The following is a 22,106-nucleotide window of genomic DNA, read 5'->3' on the forward strand; positions in this document are numbered from 1 at the left end:
TCACTGTGTAATATTTTAGCTATTGTATTAGAGTCAGTGAAATGAAAGGCCCAATGAGACAAAATTCATAACTGTATTGTACATACAATTTTAATTGTTTATAACAGAATTAGTAACAAAACGCAAACTGTATTGCACTTGTTCTTGTCAATAATTCAAATGTTTTTGCTCAGTTGTAATCCACATTAATACTTTTACTTACCCCAGAAGATAATTACTTTTAAAAGCACAAGAACATGAGTGAAAGTACTTTATAGGGATTTTAGCATATATATATATATATATATATATATATGAAGAGTTCAGATGCAAAAGCCTCTAAGTGCCATTTGAAATTTTCTTCTAGAATGATAATTTTTTATCAAGCTTGTATATTTAAGTTCAGTGATTTCACTTAAATGGCAATGATAATTATCTATTAATTGTTATTTAAGTGAAATTACTGAACTTAAATATACAAGTTTGATAAAAATCATCATTAAAGAAGAAAATTTCAAATGGCATTTAGAGGCTTTTGCATCTGAACTCTTCATATATATATATATATATATATATATATATATATATATATATATATATATATATATATATATATATATATATATATATATATGTCACTGGAATGTGATGGATTTTTTCCCTGAACCTGACTACTCTACAATAATACTCACTCTAGTTGGCCAAGTCTTATACTTTTACCCTAGCGCGTCTACTGTCGACGTCGGCTGAGCAATAAACCTACCCTATACCCTAGTGCCTCTATAGTCGACGGCGGCCGGGCACTAATCCTATAACCCTAGCGCATCTACAGTCGACGGCGGCCGGGTACTAATCCTATAACCCCAGCACGTCTACAGTCGACGGCGGCCGGGTGCTAATAATTCTAATTTACTTGTTCTTGCTGCGCAGCTTAAATGACAGACAGTCTTCAGCAAATGTCCTTCAAATGCTCTTTATTTCAGCTGGGAGTACTCGAGCAATTCTCAGAGAATCTCAGCTTAAAAGAAGAAGTACACATGTTTTATATGATAATGCCAGACACATTAAAAAAAAGAATCATCATGACTAATTATTTCATTATGACTGTTAATGTCACACTCTATCAATACGATTGGTTACACTGTTTAAAGCAAGCCCCATCCCCTCATCATCCTTTGTTAGTGACGTCAGCAAAATATCCTATATCCTCAACAAAAAAAAAAACAGTTAGTAAGGGGTTAACATTTCAGTTAATCACGCCCTAATATAGTAAAAGAACAGAACGTTCAGTTCATCGTCAACGTTACATTGAACAAGGTTACATTAACTCAAAAAGTTGTTAGATGGTTAGTTCATATTGAAAGTTCGTCTCATGGCTACATCCTAAATAGAAGGAACTAAGATTTATCTTTTTTTTATTGTTAGATCTAGATTAGAAAGTTTAGTCACCTTGAGACAAAGAAGTGGAAGTATGATAGGTTTTATCACATGTTAGAAATATAAAATCAGAACTTTATGGTTAGTAAACATAATTAATCTTTGAATGTTAAAATTTCTATAACAAATGTCACCTGTCACAGGTCCCTTATCCACCCACAAACCAACCCAACACAGGCCCAAAAATGAGGACAGACACGCAGACCCATGCACACCAGTTCTATTCACACTAGACATCCACCAGTACGGATACACAACTTACAAAATAAAACAGTAGACAAAGTAAATAGACATGGGCAGGGAAGAAGACAAAAAGGGAAAGAGACTAAATGAATTGGGGTGGGGGGCTGACCATTTTAGCTTTTTAACTATTTTAACAAGCTGAATGTGTAGTATTGTAAAATACAGTTTGTGAATACATTAAATCAAGACAGATGATCATGTCATATTGGGAACTGAATAGCTTTTTTTGTGAATAGCAGTTTTAAATAACTCCTAATGCCCTTACTCTAAATAATCTAAAATACAACAGTTATCAAACTCACCTATGTCAGCAATTATATAAAAGCCTCCACTGACCCATCTTTTGTCAACTTCACCCCTGCATGAAAAGAGAGCGCAGTTGCCATGCCAACCCATACAACATTGTACATAACTGGTAACTAAGCCAGAAAACACATCTTTGTGAGTATCAACCACAGAGATGATGTGATTTTAAAACAACAACAAAAACTCCCATTCCATTCTTAAGAGACCAAGTTCCATTTTTTTATGGATTAAACATACACTGGAATTCCTGAATTGTTTGTCTTTCCAATCCTGGAGCAATGTTTTCAACTAACTATTCATTTCATTAATCAATGCTGCTTACAGTGTTACTTTGGTGTTACCCATTATCCTACCTTTAGTAGGATTATGGGTGCGGAGTGCGTGCGTGCTTATTAAACGACATAAAGTGCGTATCATATGCACGCAAAAACTATTTTTGCCATAATTGGCACGAGAAATAAAATTTATTGTACATACGCACTTTCATAAATTACTGTAACAATTCAATTGACTCCAATAGTTGGTATAAAAGCAAGATGCAAATTAAATGAAGTAAATATTTTCTAGATAATTTTTAATCAGTTCTTCAGCCTAGGCTGTAATACAATGTCAATATAACAATATAATATTTATTTTGATTTGAAGATCATTTCGTCTAACCTCACGGCTGCCTGCCAGAGTGCCTATGATAACCACCAGAGGGCATTCCTTAGTCCTTTACCATTCCATCAGGAACTACATTTCCCATTATTATTTGCCTGGACACATTATCATGCCTGTGTGTCATTTAGCTTGTGTATATAAGCCGTGTATTTTCTGTCATTCTTTACAAAGTCTTGTATGTGTTACACTGCATTTCTGAGCATTATTTCTGGTTTTCAGTGTCATGTTTTTGTCATGTCTCCCTGAATTTTCCTGTGTCTTGGACTGTTATTATCTGTATTACCCTGGATTTTTGACCCTATCCTTGTTGTTATATGGATTGCGATTGTAGATTACCCTCAAGCTGCGTTTGGATCTACAACCCCAAGTCTTGGCGCAGTTCCTTAACACTTAATAACATCATGCTTAATATTTTTCTAATGCGCCATTTTACCTGTCCAGGATTAACTTTAAAATGTTTTACCCACTATATTAACATGTTAAAGAAGGAATGAAAGACCTCTTATTTATTCCAAATATAATTTTTCATTGTAAAAGCATCAGCAAGAGTACAAATTATGAGGCACTTGCTGTTCAATTAAAACATCTGTGGTGTGATTCCCCACAGTCCACTGATGAAGGCTTCACTCTAACATCTGACATGTGCAGACTAAATCTGTCATGAATCAAGATTTAATGTCACTACAGTACTTCGTCTGTACGAGTGTTCAGCCCTCCTGGACACTGTTGACACTGTATAGATCATCCCGTCGCTGTGTAGTGATTGGGATCTGCTGACGCACATCAGCCAAATACTGAAGATCTACAAGCAGAAGAGGAAGAGTATGTTTGCATTATGCTCAAATGGCTCTATATGGCTCACAATTTAAATTAATGTAAAACACTGAAACTCACCTATGTCAGCATACACAACAGATTCCTCTGACCCAGCTTTGGTAATAACCTCCCCCCTGCAAGGAAAGAAGGCACAGGTACCAAACCATGATAATCCATTCTAATGTATGCATAATAACCTGTAGCTAGAAGAGATAGAAAGCACTTACCAAGGGTTAACCACAGAGCTGTGACCCCAGGCCACATAGCTGGCGGTCTCATCTCTTGCTGGTGAAGCAGTGGCCACATATACCTGATTATCTACTGCCCTGTGAAAAGGACACAGACCGTCTTACAGGGGAATGGGTAAGGGAGAACTAAATAGTTTGGGAACTCTAGATGGTCTGGGATACTGACCTCCCCCTCTGCAGAAGCTCCCAGTGAGCTGGTCCGGTGGTCATATTGAAGGCACCAGGATATACCAAAAGCTGGCAACCTACATAGACAGAGAAGTTTTTATTCAAAGAGCATAAGTTTTTATTTTTATTTTATTCAAATCTTCACATTTACCATTTTAAGAACTCTCACCTTTCTTGGCATAGATCTGTGCAAGCTCTGCAAACCTGATGTCATAACATATTCCCACACCTATTTTACAAAATGCTGCAAAGAAAGACATAAACCGTGTGACTATACATCTGGGGATAGCAAATACATAAAGGTAACATTGGAGATGTTTACCAATATTTATACTCTGCACAATACTGATCAGGCAATAATTGATAAATGACCAATTTTGAAATGATTATATATATTTTGTAAATACTTTTAAAATAAACACACACAAAACTTGAAGCAATTGTTTTAAAGGCTATAAGTGAATCTAGGCATCAGAAAATTACAGTAGCAGCTTATTGCAGTACATGAGATCCAGAGGGTAGAGTTGGATCCAGATCTAAGGGGTGGAGATGGGTAGGATTAGGGGTGAGGTTAGGGATCAGGGGGTGGAGATGGTATGGTTAGGGGTAGGGTTAGGGATCAGGGAGGTGGAGATGGGTAGGATTAGGAGTGGGGTTAGGGATCAGGGGATGGAGATGGGTAGGATCATGTAAGGTGGGAGGAGTTGGATCTGGATTACGTGTTCTGCAGTGAGGACCATCTCGAAAATTATAATACAAAACTGAAAATGGATATTCAGATTAAAACTTGCTAAATATTACATATAACACTGTTATTAATTTATTATTAGTTTTTTTTTTTTTTTTTACAAATTAACTAAATGTAAAAATAGGAGAAATAAGTATGCACAAAAATCCAGTATCTTCAGATATATAAACCAACACTGATAGTGATACTGATACATTTATAAAAGAAAATCTCTAATATTGGCCAATGAGCAATATAATACCAATCTATAAGTAACACGGTGAAGACTTCTATAACACTCACGTGTTTCAAACATGGATAAACTCTTTCCTGGACTTAGTGTTTCAGACTCTTGAAACCGTATTTTCCCAGGTACATCAATATCAAAGAGGTGAATCTGAAGGAAATGGGGGTATGCATAGTGTCAGTCATGTTTTTTTTTTTTTTTTTGTCTTTGTTTTTTTACATGTTCCACTTTAGCCAAATTATTAACCTAAATACTTACAATGCTTAATTTTAATACATCCTGAAATATTTTATATATACACAAACATGTTAGGTTGTTAAGACGAATCTATTAAGTGTTTTTTAAGTATCTTATGGTCACAGAGGTTGCATTTATTCAATCAAAAATACTGTAAAAAAACTAAAATTGTGAAATATTATTAAAATTTAAAAATGACATGTTTTCTTATAAATGTGCAGTAATTTATTCTATGCTAGCAAAGCTGAATTTTCAGCAGTCATTACTCTAGTCTTCAGTCACAGTGTCACATGACATGACCCTTCCAAAATTCTAATATTGTGATTTGGAGTTTAAGAAACATCTCATTATTATTATTAATGCTGAAAACAATTGTGTTACTTAATATTTTTTGTGTCAACTGTGATAAGATCTTTTAGGATTATTTGATGAATAGAAAGTTCAAAAGAACAGCATTTATTTTAAGCTGAGATATTTGAAACATTATAATTGTTTTTTACTGTCACTCACTTTCCTGTGTTTGACAAGCAGCTTTCCATCAGGTCCAAAAACTGAGCAGGTGTTATAGAGCTTCCCACTATCCTCCTCAGGAATGGAACCTACAACATACACACAATCATATAAGAAACTAGAAATGAATGACATCAACCACACCAATGTGCTGGTTTGTGTCTGAGGGCCTCACCTCCCACTAAATAGACCCCACACTCCTTGGCTGCCTCTGACAACACCTTTGTGGACTCTCCTGGGATCTTCTCAGCATACTCGGCAAAGAACCCGGTTCCATAAGGCGAGTTGAAGCACTCCTACAAAAAAACATGGATGAAGGATTATTAAACATCATATTGTTCTATAAACCAATGTTTATGCAGCAATCAAACACATTAATTATGCATCAGTGGTGAAGAGTAATATAAAGTAGTCAACGTGTATTGTTCAAAATCCATGTATAACTTTGAGGAAAGGTTTTGATCCCCTTCAAATGTTGACTACTGTAATGTTGACTACAAGTTAGAGAATGTAATACTCACAGGTAAAACTACAACTTTTGCACCTTGGCCTGCAGCCTCCTTCACAAGTTGTTGTGCTCTTCCCAAGTTGTCAGCCTTAATCTTTGACACATGTAACTGCACCACACCCAGACGAAACTCTAGGGGGGCAGATGATCAAGTTTGTTAATTAGCTGCTCCGGGATAAATGATTCACTCTTATAACTTTTTAAACCAGCTGTCTTTTATCTTTCATCTGAACTCTGCGCTTTTGTACTGTCAAAACAGATGCAGTCAAAACAAAAGACATGTTTTTTAGTTTTATTGTAGGTTTGGGTGATACGAACTAAAAGCACAGTCAACGCATGATAAGTGAACTACAAACGCTCAAAACATTTATAAAAAAAAAAAAAAATTAAGTTCAAACATTTGCACATTTGATTTGTCCAGTATGAAATTCTCAATGCAAAGTCAAAGTGAAAGAAGGGATGCAACAATCAGCAAATAAAATACACGAAATAATTCGAAGACATAGCAATATATGTGAATAATATAAAAATATATATATCTACTCACTTGACATTGCCTTAAAGATACCAGACATAACAGGCTATTGCTCAGCTCAGAACAGACAGTACATTGACAGTCATGCATTGCAGGTTTACTTTACGCCCACTAAAATACATTCAAAATAAAAGTCCTCAGTCTATTTTTTACAGTCAAAAGTCATATTTTTCTTCGTGTTTTTTTACTATTCAACAAAGCATAAACACTTACATTTCTTCGAAGTTTATTTATAATTTATTAAAAATCAGGAAGTTGAAATAATTGAGTATTTGAAAAATAAATAAAGAAAGAATGAGTTTATTTTATACCTACTCTATCCTATCGGAGGCGCAGTTGAACGTACACCGGTGTTGAACACACAAGAGAGGAAGACGTACCAAAACATGCGTGGTGAAACCTTTTTTTTTTCTTCTTTACAGTCTATGGGTGAAACTGATATGATTCGCAGAGTTAGTTGTACAGTAGAATAAATGCCTTTCTTGCTGATTTCGCCAGCGCTTGCATGTTTATATGCAAGTTTAATTGTATTGTAACTTAAACCTGAGCAGATGAATCTTAACAAGATCAGTGTCCTGACCAAACATGTGTTTCTATGCAAACATGTCTTGGGTAGGTGGTACACGAACTTTGCTAAATGTAAACCAATCATATTTTGTCAATGTTCTTCAAAATTAGTTGCTTCCATCTTACCATGCACAAGACAACGTTTAAAGACTGGGGTTGCAGTTCCAGTTCTGCCAACAAGGACTTTGTCATTGACAGCTTACATGTTCAAGAGCAAGAATAACAGCACAGAAAACAATCCAGAGGAAGAGGAAGATGAAATTGATGAAGCTGAAATAGAGGAGCTGTTCCAGCAGCAGATCCCCACAGATATTGGGAAAGAAGACCACAGGATCTTTATTGTTCATCCTGATGTGAAATGGGGCAGAAGAAAGCAGTATCTGACCACAGGTAAAAAAAGTGTACTATTTGATCTGATTTCAGTGTATTAATGTGACATATTTCAGAATACAGAGTTGTTCCCTTTAACAGCGGCACTTCAGATGGAAGAGGCTGTTGGGCTGGTGAACACTTTACACAAGTGGAGCGTTGTGGACAAGATCATCCTTTCCACCAAGACACCAGAAAATAAAAGAATTTTCGGCAAAGGAAACTTCCAGATGCTGACAGGTATATAGCTTACTGGTTTTGAATAAATAATATATTTTAAATACAACTTGACATCTTTTCTAATATGCTCTGATACATTGCTAAGAAAAGATCAGAGCTACTCCTGAGGTCACAGCCGTCTTTGTAAACGTGGAGCGTCTTTTACCTTCCTCGGAAGTGAGTATTCAGAGTATGATAGTGTTATTGCATACATCCACACTTCAAAAGCTTCTTTAAATTACTATAAAACAGCACTAGATTCTCTGTGGCTGTAATATTATCAGAATAAGTTCTACTTTGAATACTGTTGTGATTGAAATGTCAGTTGCAATGTGTTATGCTTGTGTTTCAGAAAGAATTACAGGAAGCCTGGGGAGTAAAAGTGCTTGATAGATACTCACTTGTTCTGCATATTTTCCGATGTAACGCTAGTACAAAAGAGGCCAAACTGCAGATCTCTTTAGCAGAGATTCCCTTGTTAAGGTAAATTGTGTTTGTTAGTTCACTCTTTTTCTTATCAATATTTGTTCCTGATTAAATCAATAATCCTTTCCTAGCAAAAAAATTCATTCAAAAGTTGGTACTTTTCAAATTTTGAATTGACATTCTTATGCTCACAAAGGCTGCATTTATTTGATCAAAATACGGTAAAAACAATTTATTATTACAATTGACTGTTTTTTAAATACATTTTAGAATTGTATTTATTCCTGTAATGGCAAAGCAGTATTTTTAGCAGTCATTACTCCAGTCTTCAGTGTCACATGATCCTTCAGATTTATAATATGCTGATTTTTTGCTCAAGAAACATTTCTTAATATCAGTATGTGCTGCTTACAATTTTTTGTGGAAATTGTGATAGATTTTTTCAGAATTCTTTGAGTAGAATATTCTAAAGAACAGCATTTATTTGAAATATAAATCTTTTGTAACATTATACGTCTTTATTGTGATTTTTAAACAATTTAATGCATCCTTGATACCTTGTGACACAATGAAATCCAATGAGGGAGTTTCATTTTGTCCAGTCTGGTGTAATTACTTTCAGATTACACTAAAAAGTAACACCAAACACGCTTTTAACATATTTTTTTCTGTTTGAACACAAAAAGATCACGCCTGAAAAATGAAATGGCAAACTTAGACCAGCAAGGTGGCGGCTCAAGGTACATTATGGGCTCAGGTAAGGAAACACTTAATCCAGGAGCATTTTTAATCTCAGGTTAATGTATTTAACTGGAACTAAATGCATGCAGACTGTTGTCTGCAGGTGAAACCTTGTATGAAATGCAACAGAGATTGTTGAAGGAGCGAGAGATGAAGATCCGATCAGCCCTGGAGCGACTTAGGAAGAAGAGGCACCTGCTGCGCTCTCAGCGCAAACACAAAGACTTTCCTACCATCTCTGTCATGGGCTACACCAACTGTGGTGAGGTTTGGATAATATTAATTTGTTAATCTGTTATATGAGATTGTAAGAAACACACATTCATAGTCTTTGTTTCTGAAGGTAAAACAACTCTGATTAAAGCACTGACTGGAGATGCTGGTCTTCAGCCTAAAGACCAGCTCTTTGCCACCCTGGATGTTACAGTACATGCCGGACAGCTGCCAAGTCACATGACTGTACTGTTTGTAGACACCATTGGCTTTTTGTCCCAGCTCCCTCACCAGCTCATTGACTCTTTCTCTGCCACACTGGAGGATGTGACACATTCTGTATGTACCCAGAACACAAGCTTTTTATTTTTAGCGATGTCATAGAAAGTTTGGTAACACTTTACTTAAGGGCTTGATGTATAATGTATTTTAAAGGTATTCATAATGTATCTTATAATGCATTCACTAATCTAGATACATTTATATAGATCAGTGAATGCATTTATACCTTTTCATAAATAATTGTTACCAATGTTAAAATGCATCATTATACTATGTGCACATTACTTGTTACATCTGAAATTGGTTGTGTTTGTCATGTGTTTTAATGCATTATTGTTTCCAAAGGTTCAATGAATAGATAAGTATTATAACTGTGGTTACAATTATTTATAAGACTATTCGATGCATTACAACACATAATTAATGCATTAAAATACTTCTATAACACATAATATTGTATATAAAGGCTTTAATAAAGTGTTACAGAAGTTTAACCACCCTCTCCTTTTGCAGGACCTCATAATTCATGTGAGAGACATCAGTCATCCAGAAACTGTGAATCAAAAGGTTAATGTTCTGAATGTCCTAAAGAATCTTCAGATTCCAGAAAGACTACTCAACTCCATAATAGAGGTGCACAATAAGATTGACCTCATTGAAGGGTGAGAGACAAAGTCAGTCATTTGGTTAGGAATAGTCAAATAATTAATTTGGTTACACTTTATTTTAAAAGGGATATATATATATAATGCCATTTTCATACAAGTTAATTAAATTATTTAGAGTCTAAATGGATAGTTAGTTTGTAATATACTTTAATTAAATTACCTAAAATTTTACCTAACTCACAGGCAATGACATTATGCATGAGCGAGATATTTTATTATTATTATTCAATAAATATGTTTTATATACATTTTACAGATACGAGGCCAGTGATCCTGAGGTTATCCCCATATCAGCTCTTAAACAGCATGGACTGGAGGTCTTAAAAGAAAAGATTGAAGAAGCTGTTGTTAAGTATACCGGAAAACAAACAATGACCCTCAAGGTGCAGCTCAACACCCCACAATTAGCGTGAGTTAAGTAAAAATGAATATTTTATTAAATTATTTTATCCACAGACTCGCTCATGTGTTGCCCTTTGCCCTTTACAGTTGGCTGTATAAGGAGGCGACGGTTCAGGCGGTAGATGATGTTGGAGATGACTGCACTGCCAATGTCAAAGTCATCATTAGCCAAGCTGCATATGGCCGATACAGGAAGCGGTTTCAAGTCACCTAGTTACAGCTGGCCCCTGTTTCACAGCCAGAACGACATCGTCCAAAATAATTCACACAATAATGATGTGTAAATATTTATTTGCTCTATAAACAGTGTATTTAAAATATCTCAAAACCTATATTTTACAACAATAAAATCTGACGGAAGCAAAGTTGCTTTGTGTTAATATAAACAATATTGTTATAAAATACATGTATTTTGTCTATCAACATTGTTTTTTTTTTTATTAAACATGATACAGTAAAAAGCATATGTAAACACATAGAGGATTAAATATTGCACTAACCTTTAGGCATTAACCTGCATACTTTTAAGCCAGGTGTTCACACTGTGCGATTTTGGTCATGATTTTGCCATGATCATTTGCCATTCCTCGGATCCTAGCCCAAAATCTGAAGTCTTTATTCGCTAGTTTGACATGTTCACCGACGATCAAATTTGACCTCTGGCAGTGACCTCCTAAAACAACTGTCAAATCAGAAACTATTTGGAGCGCCGAACTTAAATCATGACTTACAGCGAGGATCATGTTTGTACAGTCTGACTGACAAACAATAGTCGTTAAAGGAGAACTCTGGCGCAAAATGAACCTTTGGTCTAATAAAACATTGGTACCTAATCAACCGTTCTCTGAGATTTGTTTTCATGATAATTGAATGTAAAGAGTTTTATCTCTAAAAACTCTTTAGCTTATAACGCTAGTATATAGGGCATTTACTAATTAAAAAGAAATCGCTAGTTTTTATACCACTAGCAAGGCTCAAAATAGGGCTCAACCTGGGTTTGTGAACGACAAAAACACATTGTGCTTCAACAGCTCCTTGATTACAGCAGTTTCTTGTTGAGTGCAATAACAAGAGAGCAAAATGGGACGGGTCCAATGAAGTCGCCTGCTATTATGTTTAGACTTGTGCGTTCAGCTCCTGGTTTCTGATCTTCTAGCCATATCCTCACACAGTTCCAATTGTCCAGGGTCAGAGTTCGGAGAGATGTCCGAGGGTGCGAGGCGATGAAGTATCGATCTGTCGTCAAATTCAGGCCTGCTACGAAAAACCCCTCTGCGATATAGAAATATTTTTATCAGAGACCAGATATTTAAGACTAGAAGTACGTGGAACCATCTTTTTTTTTAAAGCTTCTCTCACCTGGTCGACCATTCTGTTTCTGCTGATCAAGAAACTGAATCAGCTCTTCTGCATCAGGCTTATTGGCCCAAAGGTACGGGATAGCCTTCCACAACTCCACATGGCGTTCTACTGACTGGTTGTCCTCATATGATAGAACTACTTGATAGCCTGATGTCCACAGGCTCCGCAAGGTCAGTGGGAACTCCTTTAAAAATATGAAAGGGACAGTGAATTGAGAAGGCCAAGTTTGGTAACCCATACTCGGAATTCATCCTCTACATTTAACCAATCCAAGTTAGCACACATATTAGGAGTAGGGAGTAGTGAAAACACACACTTTCACACACATACAAAAAAATTTTTTTGGAAAGATTGCCGACCAAGGCTGCATTTATTTACAGTAAAAACAGTAATGTTGACAATAATATTGAACATACAATTGTACGATAAAATATCTTGATTTTTTATGTTAATATATTTTAAAATGTAATTTATTCTTGTCCAGTCTTCAGTGTCACATGATCCTTCATAAATCATTCTAATATGCGGATTTGGTGTTCATTTTATTGGTGCTAATTTATTATCAGTTATTGGTATTAATGTTGAAATTAGTTTTGTCATTTAATTTATTTGTTGAAACCGTGATGCTTTTTCCCCCCAGGATTATTTAATGAATAAAAAGTTCAAAAGAACACCATTTATTTGACACAGATCTTATGTAATATGATAAATATCTTTACGGTCACTTTTGATCAATTGAAAGTGTCCCCATTTACCTCAAATTTTTGAATGCTAGTGTATTATGGTTTTCATAAAAATCCTGAATATTCAGCTTTGTATGACAGAAATAATTGACATTTTAAAAGAGATTAAAATAGAACACAGTTCCTTTTAAATTGTAGTATTATTATTTCACAGTATTACTGGTTTTACTGTGTTTTTGCTGCAGCCTTGGTAAACCTACCAGACTTCTTTAAAACACATTAAATCGTAATTATTTTAATCTTTTGACCTGTATTATATTAAGTAAAAATGTTGTTGTGTTTGAAATTCCAAATGGTTTCTTACATTGTGAGGGCACAGCTTAGGACCAAAGATTTTCTTCAGAGAATAGATGAATTCCTCATGCCGTTTATGATTCAGCCCTTCGAAATTTCTACAAGCCAGAATGACGATTTCTTTACGATGAGATTCAAGCCATGAAGCAACTGTCTGTAGAGTTTTCTGTAAAACAAAACATTTTTATAAAGCAAAAAAATACACAAAATAAAGAATAAAATGGCATACTTATTTGCTAATTCATCTCAACATGTGCATACTTACAATGACGGTTGCATGTGTGTAAATGACATGAGTGAAGTAAAGCTCTTTGGAAGAATCATACTGTTTATGGGCAATTCGAAGGTCAAAATATCGAATGCCTGCTGTAAGTTGCTCCACAATGTCTTGCACCTGCTTGCAAAATAAGGGGCTTTGATATAATGTTACAAATACATTTAATGTAAAAATTCCTGAATTTTTACCACAAATATTGACATTGAGCGCAATGGGAGACACACTTGTGTTGTATCTCTGCTATGAAATATTAGGCTTTTTAAATAGGTCAACTTCAAAATAATACAATATTTGAGGAATATGCCTGCCTGAGTAGTGGCCCATCTGTAAATAGCTGGTCGGGTGAAACAGCAGAAAACTCCATCCAGCAACCGGAAAGTGTCTGACTCTGACCGGAGCAGAGGAGAAGTGATATCCAAACAGTAGCTCATTGCATCGTGGCTACCTGAAAACAAATGTTTTGGAAAGAATTAAACTCCAAATTTTAATATCCATGTGAATTTTGTGGACAAGAAAAAGAGACTATTTTGTATCTGTTTTATTACTGTATCTACTCAAGATTATTTAGAAAAGATAAAGAAATGTAATATAAACTGTATTTGATTTGTTTTTGATTTTCAAAATGATAATTTGGAAAGTAATGAACAATATATTATGCAGTAATTTATATAATAATGGTAGGATAAATAAAATGTAAGAATTGACTTGATTTTGTCCACCTCATTTGCTATTGATGTAATCCCAAGTGATTGACAGGTGGTCCCACTTTATGCCACTAATCACGTCATCAGAGAAGAGCCGTGTAGCAAGCAAGAGGCGGAAAAGTTGTTTTGGTTAAAGATTATAAGGGCAGATTAACTTAAATAATTATGTTTACGGATAAATCATTAGCCTATAATAAATCCGGTAGTATTTATTAATAGTGAAGTAAAGCTATCCCATAAAAAATATTGTGGATTTTGATAAAATGGTGACTTTAAAGAAATTGTAAAATATTAAAAATGGCATGTTTAAATAATAACATTTATAATAATTAACAGTTACATAATTACATAGTTAACATAATAACAACCGGTTAACATCGCTATAAATGTTGTTTTTTTGTTTTTGTATCTTGTCTTTCAGAGGGCTACTCACCTGGTATTGAGAGATTTGTTAAAGGGACATCCCACAGTTTCTCTGGCAAACATGACATCCATTCCTCGTGTTTCATTTCAGCCTTTTTAATTTGATCCATCAGTTTACCGGAGTTTATTCCAGTAGCCTAGCTCTTCACAAATGCCTCTGGCTGCGTTTTAAAACAAAGAGTTGATCAGCTGAAACCGTCCGTGTTTGTGCGAAACAACAGATAACACTGCATCGATTACGAGGATCAAAGCCCAACTCTTTTTAAATGTATAACTACATCAGTTAGTCAACTCATTTTTCTTCGAAAATAAAAAGTCATTTGGACGTGTTATGATTGACATGAAAGACTCAAGTGCTGGCTCTGTATTTCCTTGTTCCCTGGTGCCTCAGTCTCTCGCGCTTCACAGCTGATTGCAGAACGCCTTTTTCGTTCACGAGAGTTAAAACCGCCCAAAACACATTTTATCGCATTGCCACGTCCGTATAGGCTACTTTGCTAATTTTCAAGATTAAAAAGCAATATTACAGGTGTTTTTTTTCTGAATCAAAATTAGCCTACAGTTATCGGTTATATATATATATATATATATATATATATATATATATTAAACAACAGGATGGAAAAGGGATGCTCCCTCCCTTTTCCATCCTGTTGTTTAATTTTTTTTTTTTTACCATAATCTAATTTTAACAGAACATTCTTTTATTAAGCCTTTTATTACCGTTAGACATACTTTGGCAATACAATAATAATTTAGTTTTGTCCCCCTCCCTCTCCCTCCCTCCCTCCCTCTCTCTCCCTCTCTCATATTTTTCAATCTGTTATTCCAAACTGTAGTTTGGAAATCTGGTGACCTTTCATCATTTTATCATCTTTGTGCTGGATAGAGACACAAAACACCTTTATCAAGGGTTAACTTTGACTAAAGGCTTTCAGCAGAGTCAATAATCAATAGAACAAAGGACAATTTAACTGCTTTCTATGTCAGCTAATTCTTGCTCTCTCTTGTGTGCTTCTTTTTGTTTGGGTGCTGATAGATTCAGAGAAGCCTTCAGTATTAACAACTCACCGGTTGTTATTAATTTTACACTGAAACTACAAGCACAGCATAAATAATACTATCAATAATATTAGGTATTTAATTGCTTTATCTATTTATTCTTTTAATAAATTAGGGCATGTCTCAAAACTAAAATAACTTTTTCCAAACCCAGAAAGACAGATTCAAACCATCAACAATTAACTTTAAACCAGAACAGCCTGAAACACTTTGCCAAATTTGATATAGAAATTTCTTAAATTAGAAATCAATTTAAAAAAAATGTAAATGGAAAAATGTGTGAAAACAGTACAAACAATTGAATGAATGTAGTTAGATATGTTTTATTTATTGCAAATCTTTAAATATTAAATGTGAATATTTTATATTCCATTCAACTGCTGATATTGTTTAGTATAAGCATATTTGTTAGCAATGCAAACTGATACCATGATTAAACTGGTTTAAATTGCATGCTACTATGGCAGAGAACATACAGTATGTGCAACCACAGAAATATTCCAGTGTCTCTTCATGCTTTTGATTGTGTGCACCATGCAGACATGTACTTATCTGAATCATATTTCCATTGCCATCACACAGTAGAAAGTTGAAAAGAGTATAGATCATAAAGAATAAACAATCCTGAGTGTTTTATAATCCTATTTGAGGCTTGTCGTGAGTAGTCTTTAGCAATTCTCATGCAAACTTCAAACTGTGAATGCTCCCAGGGAACTTATTGTGTCCTGTAATGTGCTTGTGTCTGGTGCCTGTACGTAAAGTTGTGGTAAGGTAACCCGGGACCTTAATCATGATATGGTGGAACCTTAAAATGATTAACATTTTTGCAAAATCAGAGGCATCTGTTGGAGACTGCATAAATAAGTTTAAGATAGTAAATTCAAGTCATAAAAGTCAGTGCATTACATTATTCTATCCATAACTTCTACTATCTATCACCCTCAGGGTGCTTACACACTAGATACAGCTCTACAATGGAGCATTTGATGGACAGCATCCATTTTGAGGATAAGGAAAGTCCTGACAATGCACCATAACTATTGAAATTAATGGAGCTGACGCAGCATAAACTCTATAGTGTAAGCACCCTTATAAAAAATAGCAAAGTTGACTAGTATAAAAACATCACACGAACGAGAAGCACTTCTTTCTTCAAATGTTAAATGCATTGTGCAAGCTTAAGAGGGTCAAGGCTCTGGTATTATGGTCCTGTTGAGCAGATTTTCATTTAGTGCAATAACGGTAGCTATGAATTGGCTCTCAGTCACAAAGTCCCCAGCTATGATGTTGAGGGAGCCGGGATTAGAGCCAGGCTTCTGTTGTTTGACCCAGCTAAGTAACTCGGGATATGTAGACATCACCACATCCTTCAGTGATTCTGTGGGGTGGGAGCATATGTACTTCAGATCTTCAGTAAGATTGATGCCAGTCACAAAAAAGCCACCTGTTGAAAAATGGTGTGCATGGAAACAGATTTCACTTTCCCAAGAATGACAGTTTTTTCAAGAAAATTAAATAAAAGCTTTATTTTAAATATTTAGCTTTTCCAAGGATGATAGTTATATAGAGAGTCAAATAAATATTAAAAACAAGTTAGTGTTACAGGAAACATTTCACTTTTCTAAGGATGATTTTTTTTATTAAGTAATAAAGTAATGACTAAAAGAAGTCATTTATTCATTCATGGCATATACAGTATCATTAAGGATTACCTGGCCGGCCATTTTGTTTTCTACGTTCAAATTCCTCGATCAGCGCTTCAGCCTTGCACTTGTTGGCCCACCAATAAGGTATATGAAACCACAATTCTCTGTGACTGTAGGCAATATTGTCCTCATATGAAACGATAACTTGATGACCCTGGCTCCATAATGTCCGTAATGTCACACGATCCTGACAGAAAAAGCAGAAGTATATTTCCATAATGCATTAGATACAGTACATATTTTTACTTATATTGTGTATATATACACTCACCTAAAGATTATTAGGAACACCATTCTAATACTGTGTTCGCCTTCAGAACTGCCTTAATTCTACGTGGCATTGATTCAACAAGGCATTCTTTTGAAATGTTGGCCCATATTGATAGGATAGCATCTTGTAGTTCATATAGATTTGTGGGATGCACATCCAGGGCACAAAGCTCCCGTTCCACCACATCCCAAAGATTCTCTATTGGGTTGAGATCTGGTGACTGTGGGGGCCATTTTAGTACAGTGAACTCATTGTCATGTTCAAGAAACCAATTTGAAATGATTCGAGATTTGTGACATGGTGCATTATCCTGCTGGAAGTAGCCATCAGAGGATGGGTACATGGTGGCCATGAAGGGATGGACATGGTCAGAAACAATGCTCAGGTAGGCCGTGGCATTTAAACGATGCCCAATTGGCACTAAGGGGCCTAAAGTGTGCCAAGAAAACATCCCCCACACCATTACACCACCACCACCAGCCTGCAAAGTGGTAACAAGGCATGATGGATCCATTGTTGTCATTCTGTTTACGCTTAACAGAAATCGAGACTCATTAGACCAGGCAACATTTTTACAGTCTTCAGCTGTCCAATTTTGGTGAGGTCTTGCAAATTGTCTTTTTTCCTATTTGTAGTGGAGATGAGTGGTACCCGGTGGGGTCTTCTACTGTTGTAGTCCATCCGCCTCAAGGTTGAGCGTGTTGTGGCTTCACAAACACTTTGCTGCATATACCTCGGTTGTAACAAGTGGTTATTTCAGTCAAAGTTGCTCTTCTATCAGCTTGAGTCAGTCGGCCCATTCTCCTCTGACCTCTAGCATCAACAAGGCGTTTTCGCCCACAGGACTGCCGCATAATGGATGTTTTTCCCTTTTCACACCATTCTTTGTAAACCCTAGAAATGGTTGTGCGTGAAAATCCCAGTAACTGAGCAAATTGTGAAATACTCAAACCAGCCCGCCTGGAACCAACAACCATGCCACGCTCAAAATTGTATAAATCACCTTTCTTTCCCATTCTGACATACAGTTTGGAGTTCAGGAGATTGTATTGACCAGGACCACACCCCTAAATGCATTGAAGCAGCTGCCATGTGATTGGTTAATTAGATAATTGCATTAATGAGAAATTGAACAGGTGTTCCTAATAATCCTTTAGGTGAGTGTTTAGTTCCCACCATCTATTTTTTTTTTTTTTTTGATTGATTGATTGATTGATACATACCATTATAGGGCAGAGTTTGGAATCAAAAACACTCTTTATAGTTGAGACAAGCTGTGTGTGACGCTCTTGATTGAGGTCAAGGAAGTGGCTAAATGAGAGGATGACTACCTCCTTTGGATGAACATCCAACCACTCTCTGATCTCTTTCAATACTTTCTGAAATAACACAATACATTAGTTTGATTCAATTAAAAAGCATTTAGTTCTATTCTTCAAACATCAAACTCTAACAAATTAGAACTACACTACACATATCAAAATACACAACAAACAGATACTGGGAAATGTTATGCTATATTTTAAATCATTAAACGCCTTGGCAGTCTTTTAAATGTATTTTTTGTTCGATCAATAATTTTCATAGTCTTACCTCCACAGTCATAGTGGTATAAACACCATGGTAGAAGTAGAGATCATTTGAGCTGTCATTAGGCCTATGTGCTATCCTCAGGTCACAGTATCGCACTCCACAATCTAACTGCTCCCTAATGCAAGACTCCTATGGTAAATAATGTAAAGCACATTCATTAACAATGCAGGTGCAGTAAAGATAGTGCCAAACAGCTAGCTGGAGACATTGAAAGTGACATACCCTGTAACCATATCTGTAAATATGTAACAGTATCTATATTGATTTGTGTCCAATAGATTTGGGACAATTCTCATCCATCAATGTTACTTTTGTCATTACTATTCCATCTAATTGTGCTTTCAAAGCTATCACAGTGGCAAAGCTGAGTCTTTGATTGATTTCTCCATGTTAACAGACAGCAATGTACTGCCTCTCACGCTGATACATTTCAGACTCGTGCTCTACAGGAATCTGCTGATGCATGCTAACATAAATTGGTCTATAACCTCGTGAGGGATCCCATACTCAACATAACTGCATTTATTTCAGCTTTTACGTGTTTATCCATTATGCGGTTTTTGTTGTTGTTGTTTTGTTTTTAATGTGACAAAGTCAAATTTGTTGGATATAAAGAATTTGATCATACCTTCTCTGAATTATATAATTATGATTTTTGTATTTCAACATATTAAGAACACCAAGGCTTTCAATGAACCCAGACAGTTTACTATTTGTTTGTGTAATTGACCAATTGTAAAATGGTTCCAAGTAATTTAATGGAAAAAAAAATTACACCACCTCCCCCCATTAATTAATAATTATAGTTATTTATAATAGAATAGTATAAAGCTGCAATATAATTTCTCTTATTTGAAGGCAAAACATGATTAAAATGTTAACTTCACAATTATTGCAGTTAACTCAAACAATTGCAATTAGATCAAATAACCACAATCAGATCATAACTACGTACTTGTGCTATCGCCCATTTGTATACAAATGGCCTTATGATGGGTTTCATGTACTTGTCCAGCTTTTGCAACATATCTGGTTGAGTGAGGTCCACTGGAGAGCGGTCGTTCTTATCCAGGCAGTAGGTTATGGCATTATGGCTCCCTACAAACCACAAACCACAACAATGACACATTGACCATGAGCATTAATGGTAACAAACTAAACTGTCTAAGTAAATATAAGCAGAGAAGACTGTAAAAAAAAAAATAATATTAAAATATAAATAAATAAGGTATGCACTGCAGTTAATCAGAAATTGAAACACTGGTCAGTCTCATCAAGTAATGGCACTCTCCAAAAATAACAATATCCACACTTTAATAATATAGCTGTGGATTTATATTCAATTTAAACCATACAAATTCTATCATTGTGGGCACTTAAGAAAAAACAAATAAAGTCAAATCCCCACAAAAATATTTTTAAGTACTCAGAGGTACATATTAAAAGTATATATTTTGCATGTGGTTAGAGAACATATAAATGAGTGGTTAAATACCTGGAATAGCCATGTAACAGAGAGGTGTATCCCACAGAGCACTGGGCAGATTGGCCATCCAGTTATCCATGGGCAGTTCACTCAATGACACTTGGCTGTTCGCCGATGTCATCTTGGATTTCTGTCAAAATGTAAAAGTTGAGAGAATGTGTATTTTATTTCATTCAACTTCAGTCTTAAACTTTGTTAAATATCCCAAATAAACACAAAGTGACCACCCTGTTAAAAAGACTCCAGCATAGTTAAAGGAATAGGCTAGTTCACGTAAAAAAATAAAAAATAATTTCATCATTCACTCACCCTCAAGTTGTTTCAAACCTGTATGAATTTTTTTTTATCTGCGGATCACAAAAAATTATATTTTGAAGAATGTCGGTAACCATTAACTAAAGTATTTTTTTTTTCTACTATGGAATTCAATGGGGTCCATCAACTGTCTGGTTACCGACATTCTTTAAAATATCTTCTTTTGTGTTCAGCAGAAGAAAGAACTTGAGGGTGTGTAAATTATGACAGAATTTTCATTTTTAAGTAAACCAGTCCTATTAACCAGAATGGCTCCCTAGGTCAAGAAACTTCGTGTTGCTCATGGTCCACCATCTAGAGTAGACCAACGCCAAACCAGCAATGGAAATTCATTGTGGTTTGTTTATCAGGGAAAAGACCAGTGGCTATGAAAATACAGGATTTTATCCAAATGAGACTATATATGAAATGAAATGTGCACTGTAATGAGTTATAAAATATCAGGATTTACCAGGCTTTAAATGTTGTTTCTTAGTCCAGGAAAAATATTTCAGCAATGATATTTAAAGTTCTTTCGGTACACTTGACACGTGAGTACAGGACAGGACAGGTTAAACCGGCTTCAACAGATTCCGATGCTGAAGGACTCGGATGCTGCGAGGAAATGACATATATTCGTCCACTTCATTGATTCCCATAGCACCATAGTGGTCGTGTAAAAGTGAGGTGGATGTTAACCGGCGCTGAATTTGTCATTGGCGGCACAAGGTTGAACAGGGCAGGGTATCCACAACAAAATCCCGCGTTGATAACCAAAATAGTCCGGAAGAAACTATCTTCTCCGTGTAATGATAAAATTAAACTTGTTTCAGAGTTTTACTTTCATTTCAATCATCAAATGAATATACGTACAACTGGAAGTTTCCATCATATGTCCATTGAAGAGGTATTAGAGAAAAGAAATGATAAAACGGCGCACTTGACCACTGCATTCTCTCCACCCGGTCAGGCTGACACTTTCAGAAACATACTACGGTGAAGGCATAGGTCATGAATATTAATTACGTGACGAGACGCTTCGGCCAGAAGCACCAAATGATTTGCTGAACTTGACTTATGAATATCAATGACGTAACGAGACGTAGAGCAAAATTATTTGCTGAAAGGCAGACGTTCGAGATGCAGCTAACAATTTACGAATGAAAACCTTCGTCCATGAATATTAATAAGGGTATTTAGCTGGACGCATGGAAGCGTCGTCGCCTTGCGTCATTAATATTCATAAACCTTACCCATAGTAGGATTCGTATTTTATCATGAGAGCGGGCGAAGGAGTGGTTTAATTTTTACTTTATAATGAGACAATGGTTCAAGCGAGAAAGGAGTGTGTCAGCACACAGCCATTCTTTAATACAGAAT

General features: G+C 35.5%; 4 protein-coding genes across 8 annotated transcripts; 1 reads left to right on the forward strand and 3 right to left on the reverse strand.

The window, feature by feature from the left end:
• Positions 1-3,055: 3,055 nt before the first annotated feature.
• On the reverse strand, positions 3,056-6,730 carry nit2 (nitrilase family, member 2). Its single transcript, XM_039689118.2, has 10 exons — positions 6,637-6,730; positions 6,103-6,221; positions 5,757-5,877; positions 5,582-5,670; positions 4,891-4,984; positions 4,030-4,104; positions 3,859-3,937; positions 3,672-3,770; positions 3,523-3,578; positions 3,056-3,430 (listed from the first exon to the last, which is right to left on the reverse strand). The coding sequence occupies exons 1-10, from the start codon at positions 6,662-6,664 to the stop codon at positions 3,336-3,338; spliced, it is 855 nt and encodes a 284-aa protein (XP_039545052.2). The 5' UTR covers positions 6,665-6,730; the 3' UTR covers positions 3,056-3,335.
• Positions 6,731-6,955: 225 nt separating this feature from the next.
• Positions 6,956-10,870, forward strand: gtpbp6 (GTP binding protein 6). 3 transcript variants are annotated; one of them, XM_039689108.2, is made up of 11 exons: positions 6,956-7,017; positions 7,303-7,581; positions 7,663-7,800; positions 7,886-7,956; positions 8,132-8,262; positions 8,892-8,962; positions 9,050-9,208; positions 9,290-9,498; positions 9,955-10,103; positions 10,366-10,518; positions 10,599-10,870. In XM_039689108.2, the coding sequence occupies exons 1-11, from the start codon at positions 7,011-7,013 to the stop codon at positions 10,723-10,725; spliced, it is 1,494 nt and encodes a 497-aa protein (XP_039545042.1). In that variant the 5' UTR covers positions 6,956-7,010; the 3' UTR covers positions 10,726-10,870. The 3 variants fall into 3 exon arrangements, with proteins under 3 accessions (XP_039545042.1, XP_039545044.1, XP_039545041.1); XM_039689110.2 differs by having other exon boundaries at positions 6,969-7,236; positions 7,390-7,581; XM_039689107.2 differs by having other exon boundaries at positions 6,969-7,581.
• Positions 10,871-10,936: 66 nt separating this feature from the next.
• On the reverse strand, positions 10,937-14,708 carry plcxd1.2 (phospholipase C, X domain containing 1, tandem duplicate 2). The gene is made up of 6 exons (XM_039689116.2): positions 14,325-14,708; positions 13,496-13,632; positions 13,176-13,304; positions 12,921-13,076; positions 11,871-12,057; positions 10,937-11,783 (listed from the first exon to the last, which is right to left on the reverse strand). The coding sequence occupies exons 1-6, from the start codon at positions 14,422-14,424 to the stop codon at positions 11,551-11,553; spliced, it is 942 nt and encodes a 313-aa protein (XP_039545050.2). The 5' UTR covers positions 14,425-14,708; the 3' UTR covers positions 10,937-11,550.
• A 977-nt stretch (positions 14,709-15,685) lies between these two features.
• On the reverse strand, positions 15,686-21,728 carry plcxd1.1 (phosphatidylinositol-specific phospholipase C, X domain containing 1, tandem duplicate 1). Of its 3 annotated transcripts, none has more exons than XM_039689024.2 (7): positions 21,600-21,728; positions 20,442-20,562; positions 19,902-20,044; positions 18,947-19,075; positions 18,577-18,732; positions 17,089-17,269; positions 15,686-16,820 (listed from the first exon to the last, which is right to left on the reverse strand). In XM_039689024.2, the coding sequence occupies exons 2-7, from the start codon at positions 20,551-20,553 to the stop codon at positions 16,564-16,566; spliced, it is 978 nt and encodes a 325-aa protein (XP_039544958.1). In that variant the 5' UTR covers positions 20,554-20,562; positions 21,600-21,728; the 3' UTR covers positions 15,686-16,563. The 3 variants fall into 3 exon arrangements, with proteins under 3 accessions (XP_039544958.1, XP_039544956.1, XP_039544959.1); XM_039689022.2 differs by having other exon boundaries at positions 21,199-21,727; XM_039689025.2 differs by lacking the exon at positions 18,947-19,075 and having other exon boundaries at positions 21,199-21,728.
• Between the last annotated feature and the right edge of the window lie 378 nt (positions 21,729-22,106).

Source organism: Pimephales promelas, chromosome 8, assembly GCF_988280905.1.
Source record: "Pimephales promelas chromosome 8, fPimPro1.hap1.1, whole genome shotgun sequence".
NCBI lineage: Eukaryota > Metazoa > Chordata > Actinopteri > Cypriniformes > Leuciscidae > Pimephales > Pimephales promelas.